This window comes from Pungitius pungitius, chromosome 5 (assembly GCF_949316345.1).
Source record: "Pungitius pungitius chromosome 5, fPunPun2.1, whole genome shotgun sequence".
NCBI lineage: Eukaryota > Metazoa > Chordata > Actinopteri > Perciformes > Gasterosteidae > Pungitius > Pungitius pungitius.
This window is the reverse complement of record NC_084904.1, coordinates 22,809,000-22,823,776: the sequence shown is the minus strand read 5'-3', so window position 1 is coordinate 22,823,776 and position 14,777 is coordinate 22,809,000. Positions and strand designations below refer to the sequence as shown.

At 45.9% G+C, this 14,777-nt stretch overlaps 1 protein-coding gene across 3 annotated transcripts in view; it reads left to right on the top strand.

Moving 5' to 3' along the window:
* The window catches only part of fras1 (Fraser extracellular matrix complex subunit 1), a 99,256-nt gene that overhangs the window by 32,282 nt on the left and 52,197 nt on the right, over positions 1-14,777 (top strand). For all 3 annotated transcript variants that reach the window (XM_062562602.1, XM_062562601.1, XM_062562600.1), the window contains exons 10-17: positions 713-802; positions 1,385-1,532; positions 4,955-5,098; positions 5,857-6,003; positions 11,848-11,991; positions 13,016-13,156; positions 13,254-13,394; positions 13,495-13,707. In XM_062562602.1, coding sequence (XP_062418586.1) covers positions 713-802; positions 1,385-1,532; positions 4,955-5,098; positions 5,857-6,003; positions 11,848-11,991; positions 13,016-13,156; positions 13,254-13,394; positions 13,495-13,707 — 1,168 coding nt within the window. The remainder of the gene's footprint in view (positions 1-712; positions 803-1,384; positions 1,533-4,954; positions 5,099-5,856; positions 6,004-11,847; positions 11,992-13,015; positions 13,157-13,253; positions 13,395-13,494; positions 13,708-14,777) is intronic.

The window sequence follows — 14,777 nt, the reverse complement described above, 5'->3', positions numbered from 1 at the left end:
CATGTCCCTCCATGCGTGCCGTCTTCCACGTTTTGGAAGTTTTTTTTTACTCAAGTCTGAACAGAAGACGTAACAAAGCACTGGCCTTCGTTCCCATGGTTACCGTTGTCCTCTAAAATGACCCTCTTTTGTTCGGCGGCACAGAGCAGCAGGAGTAAGACGGGTAAGCAAAGTCCCTCCGGTTCAGAGTGGGGGGGTTATGATTCCTGAAAAAAAGCTTTCTGAATCCTAGTCATGTCACGGTTGCCATGGTGATGCACAGAGCTGATTATACGATGTTCTCACGTTTTACTTCATATACTTCATAAAGGATGTAAAATGAAGAAAAAAAACATATAAAACATGGGACGCTGTGTAAAAGAGCAGCGATGCAACAGGCCACGTGGAGCTGATTGTTATGATCAATAATAATAATAATCAATCAGTATCTCTAAACTCATCTTCTCATATTGAACCATGTCAACTTTCTTCTAAAGAAAATATAAAAAGGTTTATTGTTACTAGTTAAACTTCTGAAACTATCAGGAATCACTAACTCCTCCCACTTCTCCTTAATCAGCTTAATGAGCGCTCCCTCTCCATCGACCAATCACGGTGCTGCTTCACTGCTTTTGAGATTAATAATGAGTTCATTTCCTGCAGGAAACACAGTATGAACACAGCGTGTGCTGAGGGCTTTCACACTGAAATAAACCATTGTTTATTCTTTCAGGGATCGGAGCTGGTCGACCTGCCGGGGAGGTGCTGCCCCCACTGTTCCTCCCAGAAGCCTTCCTGTTTGCACAAGGGGGGGTCCTACAAGGTACTTTACTTTGTTTGCACTAAGTGATAGAAATAAACACAGCGTCTGTGAGGCGACCGCGTGGGTGAGACTCTTTAAGTAAAACAAAGAAAGTAAAGGGGCATGAAGTGCATCTGCAGAGGAGGCTGCTGCTGCACAAATGCGTCAGTATTACACACCGGGGGGGCGGGGGGGGGGGTCTTTGCAACGAGAAGCTGTGATTATTCTGCTGTCAGCTTCATTATTTATAGGAAGGTCCTGGAAACCCAGAATGCAACAGTTCTTCAACTCTGACATTTCCAGCAGAAGGGGGAGAGGCTCGTTGAATGAAATGCTCCCTGGGGGGTTCACCCAGTAGTAAACAAAGATGTGTGTGTGTGTGCTGGTGGTGCTGCCCTCCGCGGGGGGGGGGGGGGGGCAGGTCTGTGACCCCCTGATGATCTGGCTGAGGGACGATCTTTATTCATCAATGCAGTCATGACGTGTCTCACTCAGCTCGGGTGTGATGTGAAGATGTGACTAAAGGTTCCTCTGGTCCCACCAGGTCTGACTATTTTATCTCCCCTCCCCCCCTGTGGACCCCCCCCCCCCTCCGTCTCTCAGGACCTGGCTCGCTGGATGGACGGCGGATGCCGGGAGTGCGAATGCCGCGGCGGCCGGGAGACTTGCTACCTGCGCTCCTGCCCCACCTGCCCCCCCGGCACCCTGCTGGTCAGCCGGGAGGGCGAGTGCTGCCCCGAGTGCCACCCAGGTACGTCACTCACGCAAAGGATGCTGGGAGAACGCATTACCTAACTTTGCCACACAGGGCGTTGTTGTTTAAAGTGGAAGAATGGTTTTAAAACCCTCTGAACTGTCCGTCTCCTCGCTGGGGGGCCACGTGGTGGGGGTCGAATGAGAGGTTCCTCCCTCCACGCTCTGCTCTCCAAGCTTTCTACTGTTTACAGCTTTTATACAGCACGTTAAGATGTAAAATTAAACACGGTATAATACATATAATATATATGTGTATATATATATATATAATGCAGTCTAATTAGTCCCAGGACCCAACAAGGAGAACACAAATCTCAGAGACTTCACTTGGATGTAAATGAAAGAATTTGATGGTAAAGGAAGTGGTGGGAAGCTACTAAGTTGCTTTACTGAAGATAAAATACTCACTTGAAGTACAGTTTGAGGTATTGTACTTGTACTACATTTTATTTGTGCTCTCTAAGTAGTCTTTCTTTTTTTGTGTTTTTATGTTTTGTTTGCTTTACATGAAATAAGTGATGATGGTTTGAACTTGACAAATATTTACCACAATAAAAGCTTCTGGTCACGTTTCAGATGTCTGAGTCGTTATCGGCTCGGAGAGAGACGTTTCCTCTCTTTATTTCAGTTAACTATCCGATGTTCAAAGATGACTTTACGAGTATGTAGCGACGTGCGTTCACTCGTTTTACATCTGGATCCTCAGTCTGAAGAGAGAAACATTTGCTCTTCTTCTTCTATTGGCTCTCAGCAGCCTCTCCTCCCATTGGACGCTCCAATGCACACATGGTTCATTCGATGGGGAGCTATTGCTGTTCAATGTTAATATCTGAACCAGTAGAAGGGGGCTTGTGTTACTGGTTAACATATTCTTATGTTGATGCATATTTGGGGCCTGAGGATTAAGCATTAAATCCACTTCCCTCACCCTGGAAGCCTCTCCAGAGCAGCCCCATCCGTCATGGTGTCGGAGGAGGGATGTTCAGGGAACTCTTTGACAGGAGTGAAGGATTTCCTTCCACCTCCCCAAACACTCACACCGAATGTCGTCCGCCGACGGGGAATAACACCGATTATTTCTGCTCTGGCAGCGATGCATCAAATTTAACTCTTCAGCACCTCGGATGATGTGCAGAAATGTGCTTTTCCCCCAACAGTGACAACTTGAAGCTGCTCATTTCATGTGACACAAACAGCTGATTAGATGCTGTAATTTGTGGACACAGGGTAGTGGTCTCTGGTTGGGGTAGTGGTCTCTGGTTGGGGGTAGTGGTGTCTGGTTGGGTAGTGGTCTCTGGTTGGGGTATTGGTCTCTGGTTGGGGGTAGTGGTGTCTGGTTGGGTAGTGGTCTCTGGTTGGGGTAGTGGTCTCTGGTTGGGGGTAGTGGTCTCTGGTTGGGGTAGTGGTCTCTGGTTGGGTAGTGGTCTCTGGTTGGGGGTAGTGGTCTCTGGTTGGGTAGTGGTCTCTGGTTGGGGGTAGTGGTCTCTGGTTGGGGTAGTGGTCTCTGGTTGGGGTAGTGGTCTCTGGTTGGGTAGTGGTCTCTGGTTGGGTAGTGGTCTCTGGTTGGGGGTAGTGGTCTCTGGTTGGGTAGTGGTCTCTGGTTGGGTAGTGGTCTCTGGTTGGGGGTAGTGGTCTCTGGTTGGGTAGTGGTCTCTGGTTGGGGTAGTGGTCTCTGGTTGGGGGTAGTGGTCTCTGGTTGGGGGTAGTGGTCTCTGGTTGGGGTAGTGGTCTCTGGTTGGGGTAGTGGTCTCTGGTTGGGGGTATTGGTCTCTGGTTGGGGGTAGTGGTCTCTGGTTGGGGTAGTGGTCTCTGGTTGGGTAGTGGTCTCTGGTTGGGTAGTGGTCTCTGGTTGGGGGTAGTGGTCTCTGGTTGGGGGTAGTGGTCTCTGGTTGGGGTAGTGGTCTCTGGTTGGGGGTATTGGTCTCTGGTTGGGGGTAGTGGTCTCTGGTTGGGGTAGTGGTCTCTGGTTGGGGTAGTGGTCTCTGGTTGGGTAGTGGTCTCTGGTTGGGGGTAGTGGTCTCTGGTTGGGGTAGTGGTCTCTGGTTGGGGTAGTGGTCTCTGGTTGGGTAGTGGTCTCTGGTTGGGGGTAGTGGTCTCTGGTTGGGGGTAGTGGTCTCTGGTTGGGGTAGTGGTCTCTGGTTGGGGTAGTGGTCTCTGGTTGGGTAGTGGTCTCTGGTTGGGGGTAGTGGTCTCTGGTTGGGGGTAGTGGTCTCTGGTTGGGGTAGTGGTCTCTGGTTGGGGTAGTGGTCTCTGGTTGGGTAGTGGTCTCTGGTTGGGGGTAGTGGTCTCTGGTTGGGGGTAGTGGTCTCTGGTTGGGGTAGTGGTCTCTGGTTGGGGTAGTGGTCTCTGGTTGGGTAGTGGTCTCTGGTTGGGGGTAGTGGTCTCTGGTTGGGGGTAGTGGTCTCTGGTTGGGGGGTTCAGAAAGGAGACAGAAAGGTGCTTTTAATCCTCCAGGAGCAGAAATGATAATAATCCCATTAACGTCTGAGCTGTCAGAGAGAAACGATGTTGTTACTATTCACATGTACTGTATATACAGTATATACCTATATATATATACATATATTTGATGTATATGCATATACATGTATACAATATGTGTAAGTATGAATAATACATGTATATAATAATATGTAGATATCATATACATATATACATATATTTTTCCACACATCTCAGAGATGGGGGGGGGAGATGGTGGAGATACTTGGAACAGTGTGTTCTTCCCTAACCCCCCCCCCCCCCCCCCCCGCCCCCCCCAGTCTTCTCCTTTTCTCCTGCTGTTCTATTTGTGTCCGTTTTTGAAATGAGATTTTTAGAAGAGAAACGAGGACATTTCAGCCTTTGACGTTTTCTCTTTTAATCAAAAAATTAACTTCAAAAACCCCGCGAGCAGCGACTAGAGAAGAATCATCCTATTTATTTGTTGGTGTTAAACATACGTTTTACTTACAGTACTAAAGACCTGAGACCTGCAGCTGAACTTATGTTTCCACTCCGTTCATTAACTGTCTTGGAAGGTTTTTTTATTCTCGTCCTTGTTACTATGTATAGAATACATTTAATGAATTAATAAATAATAATTATATTATTAGGCATTATGCTACTCGTCTATTAAAAGTCTTATTAAACTGATTATGATCAATAATATAATATGCCTTATTCGGCAATGGGCCATTTGTTTAATGACTACTTCTACTTCAGCAGTATATTAAATGAACAGCTGTTGTATTTTTACTCACGTTTTATAAAGCAGTCAATTCAGATTATAGAGATATAGACATCCAGCACATTTGGTGCTGGATATGAATGAATTAATAAAGATGATACGATGACTTAAGTGAGTAAAGGGAACAACGACATAACGGAACAGTTTGATAACTTGAATCCTGTATCGATCCTTTCTTGTCCTTCCAGTCCGGTGCCACGCAGACTGCTCGTCCTGCTCGGGGTCTCCTGACCACTGCGACAGCTGCAGGGACCCGAAGGCCGTCCTCCACCTCGGCCGCTGCCTGTCCGTCTGTCCGGCCGGTTACTACGGCGACGGACAAGCCTGCGCAGGTAGGACCGTCGTTTGAAGGCTTGTACGTGGAGGAATGAGAGGGAGTTTTATTTTGAAAAGACTGCCTGCCATTTGAGGCTTTTGTAGGAAAACACGAGAAACATTCTTCGACCCCTCTCCTCCTCCCCCACCTCCACCTCCTCCTTCCCCTCTTCCTCCTCCTCCTCCTCCCATGTGAGCGAGGGTCTGGGAGAGGTTTCTCATTTTAAGAACATTCTCTGGTTTATTATATTCATGAGGTGTCTGTGAGTAGATTAACTTTCAGTGGTAAGAGGTTTGTGTCCTGGGAAACAAAGCCGCCCCCCCCCCCCCCCCCCCCTCATGTGATGTTGGTTAGCTCATCTGGGATATTACTTCCTCAACTAAATCCAATCTGTACGCTGCTTTTTTCATAAATATACCAGAGGTAAGGTTTCTCTCCTTTGTGAAATAATTCAATAAACACTTTTTGTGTTTTGTTGCTAAAAAGCACTTTGGGCCACGAGGTAAACAAGTTAAAATCCAATATTAAATAGCGTTGTTTCTCTTTTGCTGCAGTAAGAAGAATGAACTTTCTTCTTCTTCTCTGAGGACACGCTGACTTTCATAGTTACAGAGGAGATACATTTGCATCGTTGCAGTAAATAATCCTTCTTCTCTTCATTAAATACCTTTTATTTTCTCTACAGAACTTCTTCACCGAGCCCCCACTGCTCCACCAAAGCAGCTCGGATGAGAAGTGGGAAATTCATACTTTTTTTTCTCTGCCCCCCCGCAGCCTGCAAGCCGTCCTGCGCCTCCTGCTCCACCGGGTGGGACTGCCGGTCCTGCGCCCCCCCGCTGCCCCTGCTGGGGGCCGATGGCGTCGAGTGCCTGGCCTCCTGTCCTCCCGGGTCCTATCGCCACGACGACCAGCACTGTCGCAGTGAGTATGGCACCGGGTCGGGGGGGTCGGCGGGGCCCTCGGGGTGCTCGGGAGATGTTCCTTTGGCTTGGATGTTTCCATGGAGTTCCTTCCCTGTGGCCTCGGCCTGGGGGAGCACCAGAAGGGATGCTACATGCTACATGCTAACAGAAGCCATGTGCTGATGCACTCTGAGTAGAGCTCGAGATTCAGTCTCTTCATTTGGAATCGAATAGAAAGCAGATTTCTGTCTTCATTTCCTACTGAGGACGTCTTAAAGGGAGCCGCTAATGAGACGGGGGGAGAAGCTCCGCGTGGTAAACCTCCACGTGTGCAATTAACCCTCCTACGTATAACTATATATAGATATATGTATATTTATATACCACGTGTTACACATCTCTGTGAACTTAGCTGCCAAACACTATTTCATCCATGAAGTCTCTTACTTTGTGAGAGACTGTACGAAGGCGACCTTCTCCACACCCTCACCTGAGGAGAAACGTCTTGAGGGGAGCCTCTCAGCATCGACGCTCTCACAGCGGATGGAATCAATAGCTGATTTTAGTTTGGCTGTGAGCGTGTGAACGTGTCCTTTAAGAGAGGACCTGACTCACTGAGACCTTCTGACGAGAGGAAACATCAAACAGGACACAAGCCGCTTTCTCGCTGCTCCCTTTAATTGCCAAAATCTCTTTTCCCATCTTGTTTTATCACTCAGAGTTGGGAGGGGAGTGGGGGGGGGGGGAGATTACCCGCTGCACCGTGTGACTGTGCATCCCCCCCCACCCCCCCCCGGCCTGCTGGGATTACACTCGCTGATAACTTCATGCTTTGGGCTGCACTGAGAAATAAATTGCTTTCCTGCAAGGGGGGGGGGAGCAAGGTAAAGGACGTGTAATCCCCTTGTTGGACATGTGGAGAATGTGTATATGTGTGTGTCTGTGGGTTAGTGCTGTCAACGAATATTCTATATTCATATATATACTCGAATAGTTGTTAAAAACAGGTATTTAAATGTGAAAATGATGTGTGTGTGTGTGTGTGTGTGTGTGTGTGTGTGCTTCCCCACTCAGCTCTTTGGTTCTTTTGTTGGAATAAGAAAGGAAACACATTCAGATACATCTCTTTATTAATTTAGGATATAAACAGATCTTTAAAGTATGTTCTCCTCTAATCAATGATGTTCATTGATTGATCTGAGCTTCAAGGGGCAACCCCACCCTCTCTGGATCTTCAGCACACTGTGAAGGAGAAGAAGAAGAAGTCAACCACAAAGAGAAGCATTGGACAACAGATGAATAAAATAACTTGGGAGAAACAGAGAGAAGGAGAGATGAGAAGAAATGCACAGTGAGACTGGAGAACGGCCAGAGGGCTGGGACAGAGAAAAGAGAGCATCTCGGGGGGGGGGGGGGGGGGGGCGATAAAATGGGAAGGAGCTGAGAAGGATGAGAAAGTGAAAGTGGGGCAGGGAACTATTGCACCTGTCATTGGGCCTGTCCCCGGGGGGGGGCTGCTGGGAGCTTTGGATGGTCCACTGATTGATTCTTGTGTCCATGTTGGAGCGTCCTTACACGGCTTTACGTGCTTCACGAGGAGCAACATGTCGTGCAGATGTTGTACTAATCACAGCCACGGGCCAATCAGCATCCCGTGAGGCGGACAGAGGCGGAGCTTAAGGACTGAACAGTGTTTAAGATGCACGGGTTTGACGTGGAGACGGCGCCTGCAGCTGGGTTAGCGGCAGCGACCTGTCAATCGCAGTAAGTCCCACCCCTAAAGCAAAGTCTGCCTCATGGCTGCATCCCTTAGAAATGGAGTATTTCTTTATTGAAAGAAGAGCAAACACAGGACTTTCACCTTGGATAGCTGCTTCCCTTTGAAAGCCAGAGGGGACGTTGACCTTGTGGAGAAGGTCTTCTTATGGATTTATGGTCGTTATGTGGCCACGTTTTTAAAGTCTATGACTGATGCATCACGTTATTGTTCAAACTCAAACCCTGATCTTTTTGCTGTGTTTTTCTTGCCCAAACTTAACCGACGTTCCACAACGCATCCTGTTATCGCGTAGTTTGCAGAGACGTACAATAGGAACACATCTTCTGAGTTGTGGCCCCACCCTGCAGACTCTGGCGTTAAAACATGGAGATGGTTGTGAGTTCTTTAGTGAGATGCAGAACTTAGGGAGCGATGTGTGTGGAATGGTGTTCAGCAGCCGACTCTCTGGTTGTCTCTCTGTGTTGAAGCGAATCGATGTGAGAAGCGACGGAAACAGAGACGGTAACATTTGCACCTGATGGGCTGAAACATGCAGAAGCACCGGCACAGTTCTCTGAATCACCTCCTGTCACACATTTAAATCCCATGCTGATGGAACAGAGCGATTTATACAGCCGCGGTAAAAAGGAAAAATGTGAAGAAGTCAATCCGGTTGGTGGGTTGGCGGTAATTCTTCACCCTGAATGGGACGAGGGAAGAAAGGGAAGAAGGGAAGATGAGACGGAGTGAAAAGGGACACTTTGATTCTTCACTTTAAGGTTGCACACTTTCTAACTAATGTCCCACAAACCCGACAGTAACGAACGCTGTGTCAGGCATGCACAAAGCTCCTCGGGGGGCTGCAATTATAATACAAATCACCATATTTCCTTTGAGTCAGCCCAAACGTGAAGCTGTGCCGAACCCGGCTGGAAGCGCATGAACACGTGATGCAGGGAATGCTGCAAGAGGAGTGTGTGTGTTTGTGTAATGGTAGTGTGTGATGAGAAAGAGAAGCATGCACAGAGGGGGAGAGAAGACGAGAACATTATTATTTAACTTCTGCATTGATCCTTTAAATAAGGGAGATTTCCATCAGCATTTCTTGAATGGTGCTGATTAAATGAATTACTCTCTCCTCGGGTAGACTCGTCTATCTCCTCGTCCCTACTAAAACAACTTTCTAATGAATTCCCCCCACTTCCCCTCCTCCTCATTTGTCCTTTATTTTCTGTCTCTTTCCCTTGAGCTCTTACATTTTACCTCATTCCTTCTTCCTATTTCCAGCTTTCTGCTTCTAACTACAGGACTATTCTAGCTCTCCAAACAGAATGCAGAGATCCAAAGAGAACCAATAAGAATGTCAAAGTTTTCCCTTCAAGGCTCCATACAGCTCCACCACAAAGTGGTTCTATGTTTACGGCACATTTATATATAGGGAATTTGGTGGGCGCTTTGTGGAGGAAGTGCCAGTGTTCGCAAACCCTTTGGAGCTCCTCATGGAACCTTCCTGGGCTCTCCTGAGATTGAGTTTCTAACGAGCCAATGAAGTGTAGAGCTCTTTTTTCTACTTAATGCTCCCCGGGGTTCAAACAAGTTTAAGCACAGACATCCATCATAAAAAGTTGTGATATTATAATATATTATACTGACTCTACAAACTAATACCAACTCATCCCCAATCAAATACCCTGAGATTAACAAACAAGAAATAAATTGGGTAGAAAGCAGATTTGTGCTGGATGTAACCACTTTAGACCTGATACTGATAGAATAGTGCAGAGGAAAGGTGTCAGCAGAAATCCAATTCAATGTCACATTATAAAAATGATACGGTGAAACATGATGGGGAATAGTTATGCTCCACAATCATCAAAAGAATTCTTCCACAAACGCTTACACCATTACAACAACAAAATACTAAAGGAGTAAAAATACAATGTGTACAGTGTTAGAAGAGCGTCTGATGGACCTGTGAGCTGTGATAATACATATTATCAGCATATAATAATCTGAATGGATAAATGTATATATGTATATATATATAGGCAGACCCTCTGAATGGTTTCATTAAAACAGCAGCTTGCGAATGTGTGCGTCAGAAATTCGTTGTGAAGTCATTGACAAGCAGGGTGGTTGGTGCCAAAGTGTGTGTGTGTGTGTGTGTGTGGGGGGGGGGGCAACGTTGTCACGGCAATCCTGTCTTTCCTTCACAGATTATTTCTGGGAGGACTGTCAGGGGGTTGTCCCATCAGTTTGTGTTTAGTCTTGTATTTGTTCAGAGAAAGAGACACACACAGCAGACACTGTTAAAGTTGTGCGCGGACTCCCCACACTCCTGTTCACACAGTGTTCAGTGTTGTTAAAGCCGCTCATGAAACACCCCTGTTAACGGTAACCATAGAGACAGCTCCAAGGCTGTGATTTAGTTCCAGTTTGATTGCAGGTCATTGATGGTGTGGTTTATTGCCGTTGTAAAAGCAGATGATTTGTTGTCATTGTTAACACGCTGAAGCGAAACCACCGACTTCCTGGAAAGGGAAAAAAACTGAAAACAGGTTTTAAAATGTTATAGATCAAAAAATGTTTTGAACAAATCAAATATATATTAATCAAAAAATGTCAGGTCAAAAAATATTTTGAAGAAAAATTAGGCAGAAAAATGTTTCGGAAAAAAAGTATGTAAAAATAACATGGAAAACAGTGAAAAGATTATTTTAAAAAAAAGTGAAGAATTATTAGGTCAAAAAATATCTTGAAAAAAAATTGGGTCAAAAAATATTTTGAAAAAAAAGTATGTCAAAAAAAACATGGAAAACAGTGAAAAGATTATTTTGAAAAAATTGAAGAATTATTCGGTTAAAAAATATTTTAAAAAAAAATTAGGTCAAAAAATATTTTGAAGAAAAATTAGGCAGAAAAATGTTTTGGAAAAAAAGTGTAAAAAAAACCCTGAAAAACAAAGAAAAGATTATTTTGAAAAAAGTGAAGAATTATTAGGTCAAAAAATATTTTTTTTAAAAATTAGGTCAAAAAATATTTTGAAGAAAAATTAGGCAGAAAAATGTTTTGGAAAAAAAGTGTAAAAAAAATATGGAAAACAAAGAAAAGATTATTTTGAAAAAAAGTGAATTATTAGGTTAAAAAAAATTAAAAAAAAAAATTAGGTCAAAAAATGTCAGGTCAAAAAATATTTTGAAGAAAAATTAGGCAGAATTTTTTTTTGGAAAAAAAGTGTAAAAAAAACATGGAAAACAGTGAAAAGATTATTTTGAAAAAAGTGTAGATTTATTAGGTTAAAAAATATTTTGAAAAAAAATTGGGTCAAAAAATGTCAGGTCAAAAAATATTTTGAAGAAAAATTAGGCAGAAAAATGTTTTGGAAAAAAAGTGTAAAAAAAACATGAAAAACAAAGAAAAGATTATTTTGAAAAAAGTGAAGAATTATTAGGTCAAAAAATATTTTTTTTAAAAATTAGGTCAAAAAATATTTTGAAGAAAAATTAGGCAGAAAAATGTTTTGGAAAAAAAGTGTAAAAAAAATATGGAAAACAAAGAAAAGATTATTTTGAAAAAAGTGTAGATTTATTAGGTTAAAAAATATTTTGAAAAAAAATTGGGTCAAAAAATGTCAGGTCAAAAAATATTTTGAAGAAAAATTAGGCAGAAAAATGTTTTGGAAAAAAAGTGTAAAAAAAAACATGGAAAACAAAGAAAAGATTATTTTGAAAAAAGTGAAGAATTATTAGGTCAAAAAATATTTTGAAAAAAAATTGGGTCAAAAAATGTCCGGTCAAAAAATATTTTCAAAAAAAAAGTATGTCAAAAAAAACATGGAAAACAGTGAAAAGATTATTTTGAACAAAGTGAAGAATTATTAGGTTAAAAAATGTTTTGAAGAAAAATTAGACAGAAAAATATTTTGGAAAAAAGAGTAAAATATTAGACCAAAAAAAGATATAGTCCCAAAAATGTTATGGGAAAAAATGAGAACATGTAAGGTCAAGAAATGTCCGGCCAAAGAATGTAAAAAGAATGAAAAAAGCTGGAAATTCCTGTATTTCCAGAATCATAAACAAGCTTTCTCTCTGCTCCCCCCACCAGGCTGTCACTTGTCGTGCTCAGAATGCCGCGGGCCGACCCGCCAGGAGTGTGCCTCGTGTTCGGACCCGGCTGCCTTGCTCAAAGACGGGGAATGCGTTGCCGACTGCGGCTCCGGCTTCTACAGCCGTGGAGGCGTGTGCCACGGTAATGTCGACTCACCTCCACACTGCGCTGCTGCAGGGGGGTTGGTGATGTTATTTCTCTTTTGATTGTGACCGCCTTTAATCGTGATGTTTGGCTTTATTCATCACATAAAGATGGAAATAAAGGAGAATAATGGCACATATGTTCAGCGGGTTACCGGTATAAGGAGAGAAAAGCAGTACATAAACGCTCGCCTTATCACGAGGGGAAGTCAACATTCAAACGGAGGGGCGGAGCCTCGCAGAATGTTCTGGGGTCCTACACAGACACCGGAGACACCGAGCGGTTCGGTGCTTGGGGTCAAATGGAGGTGAATGTTTGTTCGGGCTTGTGTTGCTTTTTCTTATTCTTTTTGCCTCCCTGTGGAGCTTCTCGCCAGCGTCGACTTCACGCGAAACAAAACAACACAAAGTCAGCAGAACTCTTAGTTAGAAAACAAACAATAAAATAAATAAACAACACAGGCGGCTAATTAGCCTCTCTCTCGCTCTAACGAGCATTCAGAAGCTCTTAAGGAGATGCTCTATGAATATGGATGGGTTCTATTCCTGAGCTGTGAGGTGGAGGATTAAGCTCCTTCGGGGGGTTTGGGGGGCGGAGCTCCTCCTTCTGGGAAGAACACACCTGATGGGGGTCAACGAGGGAGACTCTTCACCTCCTCCGTCCCACGTGGCTCCCGGCGTTTTTAGAAAATGTAAAAAAGAACCCGTGGGGGAAAAAAGGCCACATCCATTAGAACTTTGCACTTTGTGCTTTTAGGATTAAAATGAGAGCGCTGAAGGGCTTTCAGCTTCTCAGATTTCCCCCTCAGGGCTTCCCGGGTTTGATTTGATGGCTTTGCTGCATGTCCCCCCCCCCCCGGCTTGCCGTAGGAATATCTGTTTGAGTATGTTTTAATGACAGAGGGTTATGTCAATGTTTTTGTAGATTTAGAGGAAAGTGTCCTGAGGGACGAAGGGGAACTACGACCCCCCCTGACCTCCAAGAGGGACTTTGCTCTTTAACATTTGCTTCCGTTTCACAGCCTGCGACTCGTCCTGTGCCTCCTGTTTCCCTGACAACCCCGCATGCATGAGCTGTCTGCCGGGCACCGCCTTGCATCATGGGAAGTGTATTTCCCAGTGTCCGGCCCGGCATTACCAGGACGGCCACAGCCGGTGCAGAGGTAGGACCGCTCTCAAATCTGTGGTGGGGAAGGAGAGAGAGAGAGCCTTAATGTTCTGACCCCCGCCCCACCCCCCCCCCCCCCTCTCCCTCCTCAGCCTGCCACAACTCCTGCGCCTCCTGTTGGGGGTCCTCGGCATCGCAGTGCGAGGCGTGTCCCAGCGGGCTCCTTCTCCACCAGGGCCAGTGCGTGGAGGCCTGCGGGGAGGGGCTCTACTCCCAGGACGGCACCTGCCACAGTAAGCGCTTCCACCCCAGCTAAGTATTAGCTTAGTATAGCTAAGATGATGCAAACCATAACACAACGACCCCCCTTCTCCCCCCTCTCCCCCCTTCCAGACTGTCATCCCTCGTGCCGCTCCTGCGTGGGACCACTGGCCTCGGACTGCGTCCGCTGCGTGAAACCGGAGGAGGCCCTGCTGCCGCAGTCCGCCCCCCCGCCGCCGCAGTCCGCCCCCCTGCCGCCGCAGTCCGCCCCCCCGCCGCCGCACGGCGTCTGCGCCTCCGGGTGTCCCGCGCGCAGCTTCCTGGATCACGTGCACACGTGCAGAGGTGAGCGCGGAAAGTTTGAGAAGAACATCTGGAGGAAAGAGAGCAGGATTTTAAATATAGATTTCCTGGTTTTAACTACTACTGGTTGATGCTCTGTGCGTAGAATGACGTCTCAGCAGCATCTCGACATGAGATATTAGATTTCTGCTTTCGTCCCGCTTTGGAAAATAAATCTTCATGTTTGTCGAAAGGGAAAAAAAAGGAGAGAAATCAGGATGATAGCGAGATAAACTACGGCTCATTAGAGCTCAGTGGGATGGGGGGGGGGGGGGGGGGGGCTGTGATGGGAACATCGGAGGCTGCTGTATGTGTGTGTGTGTGTGAGTCTGACACACTCTCGGAACGGCTCAGCTGTGGATGTCCTGGAGCGAGGGAGGACGGCGCCACGCGCACACACAAAGACACACACACTGGGGGTCTGAGCCCCCCCCCCCCCTCCCCCAGGTGCAGACAGAGATAGTCGCCGTGTAGGAGGTTCGATGCCTCTCTCGTGCAGGAAGTGTAAACACAGACCTGAGTCGTGCCTGAGGACATCTCAAGTGTTGAGGGCCTCCGAGCCTTCTCCGCTGCTCCGCTGTTTGTTTAGTTTGGGGGGAGGGGGGCCGGGTGGGGGGGGGGCAGAGTAAGGTGGAACGTAGGTATTTTGTATTCACAGTCGGACCGAGTCAAAGGATAGACGGGCTGATGTGAGGTTTATTCTGAGTGTAGGTCTGCTTCAGGGAGTCATGCTGAGCATCTTCATCAGCCTGGTGCTGCCTCTCCTCCTCTCTGCATCCCCCCCAAATCTGCTCAATCATGTTGGGCCTGGGAGCAGTTTGGTTCGATGTTTCAGACTCGAAGGAAAACGCCTCCTACTCCTCCTCGTTTACTACCATGAGTAACCATGAGAATATCACTCTACTTATTTATTCCCTCAGTAAACGTCAGTTTCAAGTCTTCTTCAGTACAGCCAAACAGGCCATGAAGCGCGGGATGCTTTAGGGCGGAGCTTACTGTGATTGACGGGTCTCCACCTCGCGGCTCCTTTCTCCGATGATGATCCCATTTTTTCATTGGTTGTATGACCCATG